The sequence below is a fragment of the Canis lupus genome, chromosome 7, assembly GCF_048164855.1.
Source record: "Canis lupus baileyi chromosome 7, mCanLup2.hap1, whole genome shotgun sequence".
Lineage (NCBI taxonomy): Eukaryota > Metazoa > Chordata > Mammalia > Carnivora > Canidae > Canis > Canis lupus.
The window spans coordinates 65486557-65505483 of record NC_132844.1 but is presented as its reverse complement, the minus strand read 5'-3'; the positions used below and the strand labels follow the sequence as shown (position 1 = coordinate 65505483).

The window sequence follows — 18927 nt, the reverse complement described above, 5'->3', positions numbered from 1 at the left end:
ACCTCTGAGTCCACCCAGGGATCCCCAAATGCATGGTTTCTTTTTCTAAAGCAGTATGTTTTTATGTTGACCTGTAGTTATTTTTATGAATTTTAAATGAAGTTATATTTTTAAATTTTTTCAGCTTTAATTTTATTTTTTATTTTTATTTTTTAGATTTTATTTATTCATGACAGAAAGAGAGGCAGAGAGAGAAGCAGTTCAGCTTTAATTTTAGATCAGGTACATATCAGCAGATATATCCCACATAAGCAGAAGGTCTTTAGTGTCCTTAATAATTTTTAAGTATAAAAAGATCCCAAAGGGGTGCCTGGGTGGCTCAGTTGGTTAAGCATCTGACTCTTGATTTTGGCTCAAGTCATGATCTCAGGGTTCTGAGATCGAGTTCCATGTGGGGCTTGCCTCTGAGTATGGAGTCTGCTAATCCCTCTCTCTCTGTTCCCACCCCACCCCACTCCCTTGGTCTCTCTCTCCATCTCTAAAATAAATTAATAAAATCTTTAAGAAAAGGGGGTGGGCCCCAAGACCAAAATTTTTGAGAACTGCTATGCTAGATCAACATGTAAATATGGCAAAAATCCATTATATTTATAATAGTTCCATATCCCTTCTGAATAGTTATGTATGTTCAGTAATTGCTTTTGGCCTGGATCATTTTCATTCAGCAGTAAAAACTATTTTTGAACACCAAACATACTAGATTACTAAAACAAGTACGACTTTGCTCTTGCCCTTGAGGCTCGTTCCATATAAGGCCATTGCTGGGTCATGAGAGACTATTTCTTCAACATACATCCCCTGCACCCAGCAGGATGTCCACTTTAACTCCTATAGAAGAGTCCATCGGTACTAGGCAAATGGAAAACATTCCTGATTTCATTTTGCTTGTAGTGTTGTTCCCAGGGGAAGGTGGTGTGGGAGAATTACAAATTTTATTTCTATTGAGCCAAATAGGCTAATAAGCATACTCACATACAAACATACACTAACATTTGCAGAGCTGCCCAACACTATAATTATTTTGGGGAGCAGGATAGAATGGTAATGAAATTTTGAGAAGCCCTTTATGAACAAAATAGATAGCTACCAATAGCAACTTCTGACTCACTTTGAAAATCCCCTTCTCATGAATTTAGCTCTAAATGATGTGAGAGATCACACAATAAATTAGGATTAGAACTTCTGAGAGATTAACACTTAGATTCTGTAACAAGCTTTGTAAATGGTTTAATTTGGAGGTTTCATTTGGAGAAATGGGAGGGCTATTATCTGTGCTGAAGATTTTCTGTAAACTTAGATTCTCACTCATTATATCTTTATGTATCCTTGTTTTTAATCGATGGTGCTTTTCAAACTCAATTATGTAGACAGATTAGGTGTGTTCTTTCTGATTAAAATAATTCATGAATTGTAGGTTTAAGGTGAGGTTGGAGGATCACCTTTTCTGAGGGAGATGACTTATTTTCTTGTGCTTTTTTATCTGCCCCTGATATTCATTTCTTACTGTTTGTTTCTTACCATTTACTACTTTAAGTCTCTCCATGTGTCTATTGTAGGCTTTTAAAGAAGGAATATTTTGCTAGTGAAGAAATATAGATTCTTTGAATATTTTTAAAAGACAGTTTTACATTCATAATATGGCCAAATCAGGAGACAAGTAGAGTTCATTTTACTAAGCCTGTTGTATAGGATTTTGGGGTTTTTGGAGGGCTTGGGTTTTACTTTTTTTTTTGAGTTGCCTCATCAAAAATTATTGATAAGATATTATAAATCTCTTGAGAGGGAGGAGAATTGTAGCTCTTGAATCACCTTTTGAACACTGAGCCTAGAAAAGTGAGAATCCTGCACAGTAAACAATGTGCAGATTATGAGAGAGCGGAATTGACAAGCCGGTTAAAAAAAAAAAAAAAAAAAAAGGATGATGCATTTCTAATTAGCCCATAGCGTCTTTAGTTGGAAATTAATTAGATACTGTTATGTAAATGTCTTGTTAATTAAGTAAGAATATTGAAGTGTTATAAATCTGCAAAAGGAATGGCTATTTTGTGTATTAATTTTTTGTAGATACCATGAAAGAGCTAAGAGTAGAATATTTGATTATTGAGGTTTTGGCAATTTTTAGCTGACTGACTCCTTGACAGTCCATTTTTCCTAATTGATGTACTTTACCACATGGTATAACTGCAGCCAATGAGGGCTATGGATCCAGGAGCCAAAAATAACCAGTCAGCACAGCTGTTTTAACAAAACCTTTCTGAGTAAATTGTTGATCTCTATTATTTTCAAGGTTAAGGAGAAATACTATTTTTCTATATTTACTCAGCCTTAGATCTGGAGTGCCTAAGATGATTGCCATCCTAAATGCAGCTGCCTCCAACCCTGTGTACTTTGTTTCCTCCCTGAGACATAGTCTCCAACCCCTAGTCTGTTGGGTTGACTACTACATGGGTAGGCTCTGAGGTATTTTTTTACATGCTCAGTAACTCTACAGGAGACTGACAGAAAATTCAAGAATTCTGCAACTTCAGCTTGAAATATGAGTGTTGATAATTAATGGAATACCTTTATTCACTCCTGGTTTTGCAGATTATAGTGAACTTAGTATGCAGATTTGACCCCTGTCTTCAACTGTACAGGGCTGAAATTAGTACTGTTTCTCCAAGAAAATCCACTACCCTATTAGAAATGCTATAAAGAGTTCTTGTTGGGAATATAGCTGAAGAATTTTATTTCATGCCTTTCATGTGGAATTGCAAATGCAATCCATAGTGCTACATTATGTATCACACGTTTAATACAAGAAGAGAACATCCCTAGAAGACAAAATAGTGTATTCAGATTTCTGCTCACAAACCACAAACTTGCAAATTCCAGATTATAAATTGTTAAAACTTAGGAAAAAGTCTTCTGAATGTAATATCAAATGCAAAATTATAATCTGTCAATAAATATCTTCAGATAGTGAAGAAATTTGAAAAAATCAGATATTTAATATGCTTTAGCAAAAGAAAGCAAAAAGTACTCCTAGTGGTTGGCTAAATGGTAGTTCAGGTTGGTTAATCCTGATACCATTTGGTTCAGAATCTCCAGAGACCCTGTCATTAAACAAAGAACTTTTGTGTTGTTGTTGTTTTTTAATATTCAAAAACCCAAAAGTTGCCACTACTGTAGGCTAGAGAGTAATGGTGTGAATCATTCTGAAAATGTAAAGAAATACATTTCTTTTCCTAACTATGATCACACTGAACACATAACACAGATGCACATACACATAAATCACATTCGTTTATAAAACCCAATTATAAAGAGGCTTCCTCACCTTGCTCTTTAGTTATTAGCTCTGTCTACCCTGCTGCTTGGGAAGAAGAGGATATAGGGCCAAAAGTAGGAGCAGGGTTTACAGTGACTTATTGGACCATATGCCACCCTTCTCGGGCATTAGAAAGCTCAATAAAGAAAAGTCCACTCCCTTCCTTGATGGAGCAGGTGCCCTGACTTTGATCCTTACTATCAACTCTCAAAATTATTTTGTTTGCTTTAACCACATGGCACCCATGTTGTATTTTTTGTTGTTGTTGTTGTTCTTGTTGTGGACAAAAACTTGAAAAGGTTTCCTTTGAATGGTCTTAATTTTCTGTATTCATTTTACCAGAGTTGATTTGGAATTACAGATGGTCCCTGACCTAACAGTGGTTCAACTTAGGATCTTTATAATGGTGTGAAAGCCATATACGTTCAGTAGAAACCATACTTGAATTTTGAATTGGGATCTTTTCCCGGGCTAACAGTATATGGCACGGTATCCTCTCGTGCTGGGCAGCAGCAGGGAGAACAGCTCCCAGTCAGCCTTACCTTCACAAGGGTAAACACACTTAGAACCATTCTGTACCCATACAACCATTCTGTTTTTCCCCTTAGGACACTACTCAATAAATTACATGAGATATTCAAACTTAATTTAAAATAGGCTTTATGTTAGATGATCTTGCCCACCTATAGGTTAATGCAGGTGTTCTGAGGAGACTTAAGGTAAGCTGGGCTAACTATAGTATTTGGTAGATTAGATGTATTAAGTGCATTTCTAACTTTGGATTTTCACCATTTCTTACTTAGGATTTTCAGGCTTTATCAGGACATAACTCCATTGTAAGTTGAGGAAGACCTATAACTGTGTACTGGTAGATATAATGTCCTATGACTACTCCTTTTGAGCGTATAGGAATTTTGTTTGACAGCACAATTAGTGTAGAATATATGTGCAGTGCTCATATGCATCTGTTTTGGATTTTAAAGAGTTTCATAGGTTATAGTCTACCAGACCAAACTTAATTCCAAGCTCTCTGTTTATAATACTGTCCAATTATCAAAGCTGGGTTATATTATCACTGATACTTACTCATGCTGTCAGTTTGTTTTGGCTCAACTATGGTTCTATTTGTACTTTACTATAATGTAGTGAATACATTGGATTGGGTTGTTATTTTAACAAGCTCTCTGGAGAACACTTTCATGATGATGCATGTTGAGATATGCTAGGTAGCCTTAAAGTTTTTGCATATTTGCCAAAACCCATAGAAATTCATTCATTAGAAATTTTAAAAAAGGACCAACTCTCAACCCACAGATTGAGGTAAAGATTACATTTGTGAATATGGGAGTGTTAAGTCATGAATCCCAGCTAAATTTCTCTAGGGATTTTGAATTGGCCAGTTTCTCCCTTCTCTCATAATTTTACTGGATGAATTCTTTTATGTCCTTTGAAAAAAGTATTCTGGAAGTTATGCTGTTATTGAATCTTGTGTTCCGTGCAGTTCACCATTTAGTGGGTACTCAGTGATGTTGGCCAGATGTTGAGCTGGGAGTTAAAGAAAATGTTACCAGAGATTGGAACTGACTGGGCTGTTAATATTTACATTGTGTTCAGCTGGTTTTAAAATGTGCACTAAGATCACTTCCTATACCCAGCCTTACCCATTGTTGCATCAAAATTTCCATAGTCTGGGTTTGGGAATCTCTATTTTGAAAATGCTCCTTTGAACTTTCTAGATTCTGGAAATATTCTAATGTTTTTATCTGATGGTTGCTACATAAGAGTGTGTGTGGGGGATCCCTGGGTGGCTCAGTAGTTTAGCGCTGCCTTTGGCCCGGGGTGTGATCCTGGAGACCCGGGATCCAGTCCCACGTCGGGCTCCCTTCATGGAGCCTGCTTCTCCCTCTGCCTGTGTCTCTGCCTGTGTCTCTGCCTCTCTCTCTCTCTCTCTCTCTCTCTCTGTGTGTGTGTCTCATGAATAAATAAATAAAATTAAAAAAAAAAGTGTGTGTGTGTATCTGTTAAAACCTTTCAGTGCATGTGGTCTATATATACAATGGAATATTACTCAGCCATTAGAAACAACAAATACCCACCATTTGCTTCAAGGTGGATAGAACTGGAGGGTGTTATGCTGAGTGAAGTCAATCAGAGAAGGACAGACATATGGTTTCATTCCTTGGGGGAATTTTAAAAAATAGTGAAAGGGATTAATGGGGAAAGGAGAGGAAATGAGTGGGAAATATCAGAGAGGGTGATAGAACATGAGAGAGATCTAACTCTGGGAAATGAACAAGGGGTAGTGGAAGGGGAAGTGGGCGGGGGGATGGGGTGCCTGGGTGACGGGCACTGAGAGGGGCACTTGATGGGATGAGCACTGGATGTTATATGTTGGCAAATCGAACTCCAATAAAAAAATATACAAAAAAAAACTTTCAGTGTGTCTTAAATAAGATTGACACACTTAATTCCAGTATTTAATTCTTACTGTAATGTTTCAATTAAAAAAAAAAGGTTTTTTAAAAAAATGCACATTACTCTCCTGATTTCATCGAGCAGCTTCCAGTGGTTACTTAATAAACACTATTAATTGCTCACTGTTCACATAGTCATGACCCAAGAGTAGATGACATAGTGGGTCTTGGCTCCTGGAGCATAAAGTCTGGTGATAGAAAAAGTGATATATAATATAAAGCTTTATAGTTTATAAAGTCTTTTTGTACAGATGATCTCATCAACACTGTGGCTTATAGGCAATTTACTATGCCTACTTTTCTGTTAAACTTATCCAGGATTACTCAGCAAGTAGGGAGTAGTTGCAGGACTTTAAGTCTTCTCTAACAGCCTTTAATTCCCCCAGAAATAAGAATGCTTCAGACAACAACAGCAAAAACCAAAATCAAAAACCTCACATGGAGGCAAAAGCTAAAGTGTTTTTATGAAGCTGTAGAAGCCATTGTCCAAAGGGTTCTGATATGGGATTTGTGTCAGATTTTCCTGCAGCTCATTGTCACTCCATGTTGCCTATTTTTCATGGCACGGTTGCCCATTTGGACTCTGGATTTTTGTATGTGAAGCTTTCTCTAATGATAATGATGTTTGTAGGAAAATTTTTCAACTTAAACGCTCTTTTTGCCTTTCTAACTTTCAGTTTATTCTTTGTCTCATTTTCAAATTCTTGAGAAGTATTTCCAGGTGATACTGGCAAATGGTGAATATCATTCTTCTGATTACATTTAGCATTTATTACTTGTTCCATATTCTTTGGCAGGCACTTGGTCATTTCCCATTCAGCTCTTTATTGCTGTCATGTATTGTTCTTTATGTACACAAATTTTGTCTTCCTAAAAAGATTTATAAACTCCCTTTGCATGAGACTAACCCATGGAGTGGCACATTGTAGGATTTTCTAAGTGCTCTTTGGCGTTAACAATACACTTGCTTGGTTTTTCCTCCCTTTTCCTGTTTACTCTCTGTGTCTTCATATACCTACTAAAGTTTGCTGCTGTTATGGCCTTCGTATATGGCTTTGGAAAGAGTGTACTAATGATTAACTTCTTAGGTGGGATCTCTAGGTCTCTAAACCAATGGATGTTGGTAACATAAACTCTGGAATAGGGCTCAGAGCTCTTTCATCCTCCCTTTCTTTTTAATGGGTAACTTCAGTGATAAGTTTTGTCATAGTTCACATACAGCTATGCCAGGAAACCATGTTTTCCTTTGCTAGTCATCATCACCCAAGAAGCCTTTTCAAAATAATATAACATTTGCCTGTGTGTTGTATTCCTTCATGATCATCATCACTGCCCCTCCTTGGGCATGTTGAGAACCATTGATATTTTGTTATACAGTAACTTCAGAAGGTAGGGCATGGTCCCCAACATTGGGAGGGTTGGTGTATGTATCAATATCAACGTAAGAATTTGTTGGTGGTCCTGATTCTGCAGCGTGAAATTACTGCTTTCCAAAACTTCACCCAGTAACTGACTGTATCTTGTGCATACTCTTGAATTATGCTTATCCACCAGATCTCTAGATCTCTGGGCTCACAAAGATTCCATAAAAGGCCTCTCTCTTCTTGTCATATTCTTATAGTTAAACTAAGTGTTCTTCCTTGTTCAGTAATGCTTTATTAGAATGATCCTTTTTTTTTTTTTTTTGTAAAGCAGTGTTTTGTTCCTTATGGAATTCTCTTTATTTATTTTTTTAAGATTTTATTTATTTATTCATGAGAACAGAAAGAGAGAGGCAGAGACACAGGCAGAGGGAGATGCAGGCTCCATGCAGGGAGCCTGACATGGGATTCGATCCTGCTTCTCCAGGATCGCGCCCTGGGCTGAAGGTGGTGCTAAATCACTGAGCCACCTAGGCTGCCCTGGAGTTCTCTTTAAAGAAGACTAGTTTTGCAATAAATTCAAAAGTGGGGTAACCACTGAGATCACTTTCAGAGGGAGTACTCCTGCTTATTACTCTGGTGAAAAACTCATCTCCCCAAACTTATTGGTAATTTCCTTGCATCCGGATTAGAATTCTAGTTAAAATTTTATCCTTAACTTATGAACAGTATGAAATTCCATTGTTTTTTATGAAAAGCATGTTATGATATAGAAAGAATATGGACCTATCCTCTAAATAGCTGGACTAAAATTAGGTCATTAGAATTAACTACCACCACTACCACTACCACCACCATCTCCAGCTTTGGAGATGCCCCTCTTCATGCATATTTGCAGGTTTATCCTTGCCTTTGAGGTTTCTCTTTATCCAAGATAGCAACTTTGGGCATGTAGAAGATATGTCCTGACTGATGTGCCTGCCTTTCTTTTTCTAGGTGGGCCATGCACAGACACAGCTCATGTCTCGTTAATCACACCAACCAAAAGATCCTGTGGTACAGGTACGTACATCATTCTTACCTGGATTCATTCTTACCTGGATTCTTCACAGAAATTAGCTACTGGTTTTAACATGGTGTCTTTACCAGGGTACTCTCTAATGTCTTTTATCAGTTGTCCAATGAAGTATGTGCTAAGTATTGGGAGTGGAGGTGGAGTGAACAGGAGTCAGAGTTGTGCTCTTTGAGGTCAAATTGAGTTAATGCTAGCAGCTAGGTTCTAAAGCTAGAACCAAGAAGATGGACATTAAAATCTACCTGCTTAAAAAAAAAAAATCTACCTGCTTCCTAATGTTTGAAGAATATTATTAAGGCATGAAACATACAGGTAATTGCCTTGTTTCTGGCATGTGTCTAATTTGTCTAAGCCTTGGACCTACTGTAAAAACATTATTTAAATAATGGAGCTGGGAGGTGAAAGAAGTTGTACATATAGATAATCAGTGTTTTAACTTGACAATTATAACATTGTTTTAGAAAATTATTTTAGTTTTAGAAAATTATTTTCTCCCATTCATCTTAAAGCCATGGTGTATGCTGAAATCTTTCTTTTTAGATGCATGGAATCCTCAAAACATCTTTGTGCATCTGTGACATTTTTATTAAACATGAAGTCATGGATCTTGTAGATTTCTAAAGAGCAGTCATAATGCTCACTGCTCCCTTAGTCCATAGCTTAATTTATTTTAAGCAATATTTGCCTTTTCTAATAATGCTGCCTGCTATTTAAAATACCTTAAAGATTATATTTGGAAGAGTCAAAGTAACTATGTTGTTTTTCTAGAAGGTCACAGTCAGTCTTTTACATAACTTAAAAAGTCCTTTTAACTCCCCAGTAGAAATAGCACAAACTATTTCTGTGTACAACGTTAAACTGAAGTCTCAGTCCCTTTAAATGCTCATAGTTTAAACCCGAAACAGGCCTGTCCTTGCACAGTTTCAGAGTAACGTCCAGATATGAACTCTAAGGAATTTAATTTTACTTTTCTATACCAGTTTTGAGACAGGGTGTATGTAAGATAGTCCTGGCATGCTCTCATCTGTCTTTGTGCCCAGTACCCAAGGTCCCCTGGGTAGTTCCTGGTTGAGATAGAAGAGAGCTGTGCCCTGAGGTAAGGGCCATCCTACACCCACTCCACCCAGAAGCTTGAAAACACTCAGAGCCCTTTGATTTCACATCCAACACTTCACATGCACAGTATGCTTCAGTCTTTCGTTTTTCCTTTCAGTCTTGGCTCACAGGGCAGAATTTACCACTGGCCCTACTAACATGTTGAGGTAGTTAAGCAATGGGCCTCAAGTACGTTGGGTTATCCTGAGAGATTTAAAAAGGAGACTTATGTGCTCAGTGTAGACACTGAAACTAGTAGGAATCCTCCCTACTGAATATCATATACTTCTGCCCTTCATTTTCTGGGCATATCTCATTCCTCTCTTCTGCTCCCATTCTATTTTATATATCTAAAAATAGTAACAGCATTCATTGCATGCTTACTGCATTACCAGGCACCATTCAGTATGTTTTATACACATGCTCATTTAATCTTCAGGATGGTTCTGCAAGATAATTCTTCTTCTTTTATAGATGACAAAAATGGGCTATTCAGAAAGTTAAGTAAATTTCCTGGGGTGGTAATATTGCTAGTAGATAATAGAGTCACAACTTGAACACAGATTTTTCATTCTTTTATTAAGCTTTTAAATTTAGTTCCAATATAGTTAGCATACAATGTTATATTTGTTTCAAGTGTACAATATTTCAAGCGTTCAACAATTCTCTACTAACTCAGTGCCCATCACACTAAGTGCACTCTTAATCCCCATCACCTATTTCACCCATCCCCCTACCCATCCCCTCTGGTCACTGTCAGTTTTTTGGACACAGATCTTTCAGATACTAAAGCCTGTGGTATTTTCCACTACATAATACTACTGCCTATTTTATTTAATTACCTATACTTCCTGTCAGACAGTGGAAAAAGAATATCATTGGTGAAATGTGGAGAAAGAAAAACAAGATACTGAAACACCACATATTGTGAAGTAGTTTTAAAAATGTGAGTTCTAGAAGCAGATCGGATGTCAGATTCTAGCCTAGCCACTTACAAAGTGTGATTTTGAGCAAATAAGTTAACATCTCAAATTTTATTCATCTCTAAACTGGAATGACAAATCTATCTCATAGGTTTGAGGTAAGAAATAATATACATAAAGCTCACATAATAGATGTTTAATAATGGTAGCTGCTATCATACTATAGTCATTAAAGATTATAGGTGGTGTTTATGTTGTTGATACCACATTAACATGTATTTTAGGCAGAAAGAAAAGTAAATTAGAAGTTAATGCATTGCCATATCTAGTTTCGTTAATTGATTTTATGTTGCTCACATTCTTTATTGCATGTCAGTACTAGGAGCTGAGGATAATATGCACATGATAAGGGAGACATTGAGCTCTCAGTCATACATTCCTAGGCCTCCTTTTAGGTGAATACATTCTTCTTAATTAGAAAGAGATTGAGAATTTCTGGCTTGGAAGGAAATTAATGCAACGCGCAGATCATCTCCTGAAAAGCCCGAAGGAAAGTTGAGATTTCTTAGCGTGGACATTAAATAAAGGCCATCAAGTTCAGCCTGCTGCACCACTCTTTTCAAGAAGCCTGCCTATGCCCCCTCAGACTCCTTGAGCTAGCCGTATGCTTACACAATAGCCCTGACTCTAGAGGACAGAGCCTCCTGATGTTCAGAGGTAAATTAAATGATTTTCTTTGAGAATCACAGGCTGACTGTCTTTGTTTCCATCTTTCTGTCCTGGCATGAGCAGGTTGCCCATGTGGGGATTCTGGGCATTTTTCCTATGTATCACCACCACCTACTTACTATTATGTTGCTGGAATGTCTTGTACTGTACTCTTTATGTCTGGGTCTTTAAGAGAAGGACTCTTTGCCTGTAACATATGCCCTGTAGTGCTTCTACCCCAGTGGGTACAGCAATAGTAGTTCTAAAGAACTCTCAGACATAGGCTTCAGGCATAGATGATCACTAAATAATTACCTTATAACCACACATTTCTTATGAGCCATACACCAACTCTTCCCAGCCAATCTATCCATACAAGTTTGGACCTAAAGCAGCCTCTAGCATAATAATGACATAATAGGGACAACCTAGGTGGCTCAGTTGGTTAAGTGTCTGACTTGTGATTTTAGCTCAGATCATGATCTCAGGGTCATGAGATTGAGCCCTACTTTGGGCTCCGTGCTGGGCATATAGCCTGCTTCAGATTCTCCCTCTTCCTCTCCCACTCCTCCTTCCTCCTCCTCCTCTAAAAAATAATAAATGATGTTATATTAGAAAAAGGATACTTAGGCTGGAATACAGTGGTCCTTTAAGTCAATGATCTCTGAAGAAGGGATCCCTGGGTGGCGCAGCGGTTTGGCGCCTGCCTTTGGCCCAGGGCACAATCCTGGGGACCCGGGATCGAGTCCCACGTCGGGCTCCCGGTGCATGGAGCCTGCTTCTCCCTCTGCCTATGTCTCTGCCCCCCTCTCTCTCTCTCTCTCTCTCTCTCTCTGTGACTATCATAAATAAAAAATTTAAAAAAATGATCTCTGAAGAAGGACATACAATATATAGATTGTGAGTTGTGGGGAGAAAATAGTAAAAGCTTGAAAAAAAAAAAAAAAGCTTTTCATCTCAGCCTTTTAACATTTCTATTTTCCAGATTCATTTCATAATTTTAAACCAGCAAGTACACATAGGAATATATATATGTATATATTTTATGTATATACTATATATATAATTGTATATATATATACAGTTTTTTGGAAAATATTAAAGGTACATAGCTGAGTATGTTAGAAACATGTGTACACTCAAAAAAGGTTAGTGACCTCTTCAGTAAAGTGGTCATTTCTTTTTAGTACTTTGACAATTAGTATGAAGATTAGCATTAGACTTATTATTATATGGCTTTAATACGTTAAGGCCTGAATGTAAACCTGAGTGGTTGCTTATGTCTCTTTTTTCAAGTGAGTACTTTTTGATCAGAGGGTATTGTAATCAGAGGGTGTAAAGTGGTTGGTCTGCAGCCATCAAAATGAGAGTGGGAACTCTTTTTAAGAAATTGCTTTGTTGAGAACTGTGAGTCTAAGAAGCAGATCCCGAAAAGAAGCAGTAGTGGCAAATGAAAGATCAGTTTGTATTTGTGAGCTAGGTGAGAAGGGCTTTTCTTTAGATGCTGGCTTTTAGCCACATAGCACTATTAACATTTAAACTCTTTGTAATCTTTAGATGGAAAAAAAAGAATGCACTGTGATCATTGTGGTATTTAAACAGAGAAAAATGAAGTACAGCTGTGGGTGGCTTTGTTGTGCAGAGTTGAAAAGTGCTGCCAAGTCCTAGGTTGCTTTTGGTTAGAATGTGAGAGTTAAAGCATTTCATACCTTCAGATTACTAGAGAGACCTTAAGTTTCTTCCAAGAGCTCAGAATGTCTTGTACATGTTCCCTTGTTAATTCTCACAACATTCTTGCCAAGAATGAGTATATTGTGAAAGAAAAGAGTTCACTTTCCTTGGCAGCAGATCACCAGAAGATTTCCTTTTGTCCTTCATCTTTTCTATCAAGCTATACCTTAATCTGACCTATGTTCATCTCTTCGGACAATTTTATTTGGAAGGTATTTGGATACTTAGGTGAATATCTATGGGAGGTCATACTTTTATATTTAAAGTACCTTGTAGGACAAGAGGGAGGTTTGTTGCCTTTTCATAGGATTTCTTGTTTAAAGACTGGTAACTTTTTCTTTATAAGTTTTTACAGAGTTACAACTAAAAAAATAAGTTGTTTTGTGTTTCATTTATTGGAGCTGGCTATTGATGAACCTTAAATTTTAAGCTATAATCGACAGAACCATGTCCTCTCTGAAATGATTTTGGAAAACTAATATCTCTTCACTAGGATCCTAGAAAAGTAACTAACTCAAGGACCCTGATTCTTCTAAGTGGGGCCTTAACCAATTCTTTGCTCTAGGCCCTATACTGAATATATGAAGGGATAGACTTTTTAGCCTAGCAAAGGAAATTGCTCCTTTCCTTGTTCACCACTCTTTTGTGCCTTTGTCTTTCTTTTTAATTTTATATTCCCTTTATTTTTTAAAAAGATTTTATTTATGGGAAGCCTGGGTGGCTCAGCAGTTTAGCACCACATTCAGCCCGGGGTGTGATCCTGGAGACCTGGGATCGAGTCCCTGTATGGAGCCTGCTTCTCCCTCTGCCTGTGTCTCTGCCTCTCTCTCTCTCTCTCTCTGTGTCTCTCATGAATAAATAAAATCTCTTTTAAAAATTTATTTATTTGAGAGAGAGAAAGAGAGAGAGACTGAGCAGAAGCAGGGGGAGGGGCAAAGCAGACACCCTGCCCAGCAAGGAGCCCAACGCGGGGCTTCATCCCAGGACCCTGGAATCATGACCCAAGTCGGAGACAGATTCTTAACTGATGGAGCCACCCAAGTGTCTCATAGTCCCTTTATTTCAGAAATTAAAATAAGGAAAAAGTCATAGGGAAGCTTACAGACTTGATACTATCAAGAAGCCTTTTGGTTTACCATATCTATATTCACTTTTACTCTTCTTCCAGCAAGTATTTTGAATAAATAATACTTTTATAGAAGTGAAAAATGATGGTTTTTAAATGCTGAGTATATGTTAAAAATGTGATTATAGTTAGTAGAACAGCAAGTAAAACAACCATTTGTTGGGCCATAAGGGAGCTGTAGTATTGCCTGAGATGAAAGCAGGTGGGACTAGAAACTGTCCCATTTAAACATCAAGGCAGGATTTTTCAGAAAGTATCATCAGTTCCACTCTGTTATGAGAAGCATATTAGTTCCATTTAACTATTTATCCTTTGTCTGCTTTCTTTTAAAACTTTTCTTTTTTCTTCATTCTTTTTTTCCATTCCTTTCCTTTTTCCTTTTTCCTTTTGCTTTTCCTTTCTTTTTCCTTTCGAAAGCCCATGTTAATCCTTTGGGATTATCTATTTTTCTTTTAGTGTGATGAACAGTGACATGAACTAGATACCCTTGTATTGTTCATTGTTTCCTTTTTACCCCCAAACCTCCTCTGACTCACTTCTCTCAGACAAGCTGCTTGTGATATTATTGTCTGTTCTTACAAAGACAAGGGAAGAAACCCCCTTTCACCTGGGAGTTAGGAGAAGATTGATGTGCTGAACACTTACATATCAGTGTTCAGAAGCCAGTTAAAGGGGAATGTTTCATTGTTGTTATATTACCAAGAGGTTTATATAAGATCTTCTAAATTGGTTCAGAAGCTAAAGGGTGGTAGTGTTAAATAAGAGGTGGCCCCATAAATCTGAGAAATACCTACAGTTGTGTGTTTTATCTCCTGGTACAATCTAAATATTCATGGAAACATCTCAACCAGCTGTATGGGTCAATATTATATACTATTAGGTGACTCTTCGATATAAGATGCTGTGGAGCTTTAAAGAGATGTGGCTTTGGGTATGAATTCAAGTGTAATTCAGTTCTCTCTTTCACTCTTTCTCCTTGGTCTTTCAGATATAGCTTTTCCCTCAGGTCTGCAGTATCAGCATTTGAGACAGAAAATTAGAAATTTGACCTACTTATGTAATATGCAAGTTCCCATCAGGAGACTATTAAGGAAGATATAAACCTTTCATTTTTTATTAGCATTTAATGTAACCATTGAAGAAAGATCAAAACAGTAAATCTGTCATGGCAAAGAAAAAAAGATTAAAAAAATGTTTTACTTTATGCACTCATCATCTTGGGTCCTAAAAAAGTTCATGTGATTTCTAGGGCAGAGGACAAAATGGATACCAAATATTTGGCAAGATTGCAAACATCTCTCTAGTCTAAAAGGTCTGCCTCCGTGTGTTTTACTATAGAAAACAAACCACAGATTATCATGGTATGCCTTAATTGCTGTTTACTGATACTGTGTGGTTTTTGGCAAGTAGGTGGATAACTGGGAAAGGAAATAACCTGCTACTTTCTCTTGTGTTGGATTTCCTCTGCCTGAGTTGTTGCTTATATTAAAAAAGAACAGAATGAAGTTGCAAAGCACTGTAAAAACAGATGATTTGATATAATTTGATAGTCAATTTGTAAATAATAGCAGGTGACTTTAAAAGCACCTCACATGATATATAGACTCCAGAACAGGTTAGCGAGAGCTTACCTGCACCTGTAAATGAGAGTTTGATCCCATTGCCACCCGTTGCTGTGGTTGCATCATAGGCCAGCTAGACATGTAACATGTAAGTTTGCTGGACTTGAAGCCAGAGGCTTGTTTTAGAGGACTTGTTTGAGTTTTGCTCATAAGAAGCAGTAGAACCTCCTCTGAAAAAAGACTGATCTCTTGAGTATCAAGCCAGAGCGCCAGTCTTGTCAAGAGGTATTTTTGTGCTTGGTGGATATAAATATACTCCAGTATTGAAAAGAAAAGAAAGTGTGATGAGATGTGCTGCTGTTTTGGATGTGTATATATGAGAAGCCTAGGCTTTGGTGCTGAGCTACTTGTGGTCCACATGCTTTGTGCAAATTCAGTTTGCTCACATCCTTGAATGTCGTTACAACTGGTGGGGAGGGGTGGTTTTGGTGGGGTTTTTTTTTTTTTGCATTTATGGTCATTTATTTTATCATAGCTTACACTCTTACCAAGGAGAAAAGCCTTGAACTTCTATTAATTTAGATGTTCTATTGTTCCACTGGGGCAAAATGCCTAAGCCAACAGTATTTGAAAAGGGTATCAGGGAAATTTATTAATACCCCTCTCCTCCTTTTAAACTTTTGGATTTGGAGAGGGTAGATCTGGGGGTGCCTTTCAGGTGCTGCTTCATAGCACATGTGTGCCTGTTAGAGGGCAGCATGTTAGAACCTAGCTTTCCCGAAACAGTCTTACCAGAAGGAGCGTGATAGAGCAGCCACAGAACTGCATTATAAATCATCCAAGCCTTGCTATGATACTGCCCATTAAGGAGACTTTTTTTTTCTACCCTACTCAGTTCCTGGCTGTACTAATAGAACAGCGCATCAAGCAAGGCTGTAAATAAAAGTTATTACCTAATAGGTGGGTACTGAAGTGGAACGGACGGAGCTGAGGCATGGAGGCCTTATTACTGCTCATCAGCAATTATAAACAGGATAAAGTGTCTGGGACTTGCGCTGATGCAGCGAGGCTAATAGAGGCTGGGAATGACACTAGCTGTGATAGGATGATGTATGCTGATGGTTTTTTACTGCCTCATCGTGATGCTTGCTTCCAAGACAAGTCGTGTTATCCGTTTTCCTGCTTGCTCATCTATCTGAAGAGACGGTCCCATTGCCTGTTCTGCCAGCAGGTGGACTGGCATTTATTCCTCATACCTGTGTCTGCTTCTAAGGCACTCCCCTTGTGAAGAGTCTTAAGTATTTCATAATAATGGCTGATTAAAGCTGTAATCTTATTGTATTGCCTGTTGTCATGGTTATATATCACACCTTCAGAAGTGTTTGCTTATGTTTAATATAGGACCAGCTGAGACACTGTAATCAGTCAGCCAGTCCAGTACTTTATTAAAAGACTACTGTGACAGAGTCCTGTAGTAAATTCTATAGGAACATACTAAAGAACTGATAAGAATGCATGTTGCCCCTGGCAGCTTATGCCATAAAGAGACAGAAAAAGTCTAGAAACATAAACATACAACTAATTCCAGCTTTAGAAAGCAAGAAACGTAGCTAATGTTTATCTTTTTAAGTGAGGACAGGGAGGGGATCCCTGGGTGGCGCAGCGGTTTAGCGCTTGCCTTTGGCCCAGGGCGCGATCCTGGAGACCTGGGATCGAATCCCATGTTGGGCTCCCAGTGCATGGAGCCTGCTTCTCCCTCTGCCTAAGTCTCTGCCTCTCTCTCTCTCTCTCTCTCTCTGTGTGACTATCATAAATAAATAAAAATTTTTAAAAAAATGAGGACAGGGAGGATAAATTATGCTAATTATTACAAGTAAATATAATACTAATGTAGCCTTTAAAAAAAAAAAGTATCTTCCTGATGAAATGCTTAAAATTTAGTTCCTTTGAGTCAGTAGGAATGATAAGGGGACCCTGGAATGTGGAGCCAAAGTCTAGCAGTAGGACTTTGCTTTCTAGTAAATGGAAAACTGCAAATATGACTTGGCAATGCTTTTGTATAGCAGATAAACACTTAATACTTGGGAAAATTGAGACACAGCTCTGTTCAACTTTGATCACTTAGCTTCACTAAATCATAGTAATTAGACCTTTGAGATAGGAGAAGTCTGTAGCACAGTCACAGAGGAATGCTTTGAAAAGGGCTTACCAGTTTGATCCAGGAGTTTATGAGCATTTGGTAGTTGAGTTGTCATTTGTGTCTTTAAATGAATACACCCCTTTATGCATTACCTTCAAACTAACTTATCAGGAGACTTCCTGCTGTTGGAAAAATTGTGGTTTTTCTATGGAGTTCTTTGATGCCTTAAGTTATGCATAGGTGTGCCTCATTTTAAAGAAGCTTTAATATAATCTCAGTATTACAAACCAGATGAACTAAGAATTAATGTTAAAGGAGAGTCCTTCAGTCTGTAAAATGTCATTGTGCTAATATGGATAGGTGTTTCCTTTTGCATATAAAGCAGTAATTTGACTTGCCAATTCCTGCTTATCCCATTTTTTTTCAGAGTGTTTTGTGGATAATGGCCAGTGGAATAGAAGGAGAGAGATAAATTTGAGAAAAAATGTTTTAAAATAATAATAGGATTTAATGGCTGATTAGAGGTGGCTGAAGAAAGAATATGAAGTTGAAAAACTGGGGAACTGAGAGAAGAAAAAATATGGCTGATGGCAGGGGAAAGAGTGGGAAGATAAACTGGTTGAAACTATTTTCAGTTTTTGATGAGCTAAATTTTAGGTTGTCGTAGACACTCCTATAGAAAATTATAAATATAGGTCTAGTTTGGAAATCACTAATCACTAATCTAGAAGCAGTGATTAAGGGTATGAAAGTGGATAAGGGAATGAATACAGAACAACAAGGGGCTACTAAGGGCTCTACTTGGGGGGCTAGGAGAGAGAAAAAGAAACCAGTGAGTTAAGGAAGCTAAAGAAAGGAGAAAGTTATATACAGGATTATGAAAGTGGCAAGAGAATAAGGGCCAGGAGGTACAAGGACGGAGGAAATTGTTGCCTATGGCTATGAGAATATCATCAGGAAACCTGAAAGAAGTTCGTGTGACTTCTTTTGGTGGGAAACCAAAGCCTATGAGAGGTCACTAAAGAGGGACTTTATAACCAGGAAATAAGAGCAGGAGACAAAAGTCATTCAGTTAAGGAGTTAGATGAGACATTAAAAACCAGTAAGTAGTGGTGGTTGGAGGAGAAACGGAGTGAGACATTTGTTGACATAGAGGTGTTTAAGATAGGGAAATATTTTGCCCTTAAGATACAAAGGAAAGGAGAGCCAGCCATCTCACCACTGGGTATTTTCCAAGGAATATAAGAACACTGATTCAAAGGGTCAGTAAACCCCTATGTTTATTGCAGCATTGTTTACAATAGCCAAATATGGAAGCAACCGACATGTCCATTGATTGATGAATGGATAAAGGTGTGTGTGTGTGTATGTACACACACACACACACACACATAATGAAATATTACTCATCCATAAAAAAGA

The 18927-nt window shown here is 37.7% G+C and overlaps 1 protein-coding gene across 12 annotated transcripts in view; it reads left to right on the top strand.

Annotated features, from left to right (window-relative positions):
• Positions 1 to 18927, top strand: part of ZFAND3 (zinc finger AN1-type containing 3) — a 324488-nt gene that overhangs the window by 258317 nt on the left and 47244 nt on the right. For all 12 annotated transcript variants that reach the window (XM_072833199.1, XM_072833190.1, XM_072833193.1 and 9 more), the window contains one exon: positions 8142 to 8207. In XM_072833199.1, coding sequence (XP_072689300.1) covers positions 8142 to 8207 — 66 coding nt within the window. The remainder of the gene's footprint in view (positions 1 to 8141; positions 8208 to 18927) is intronic.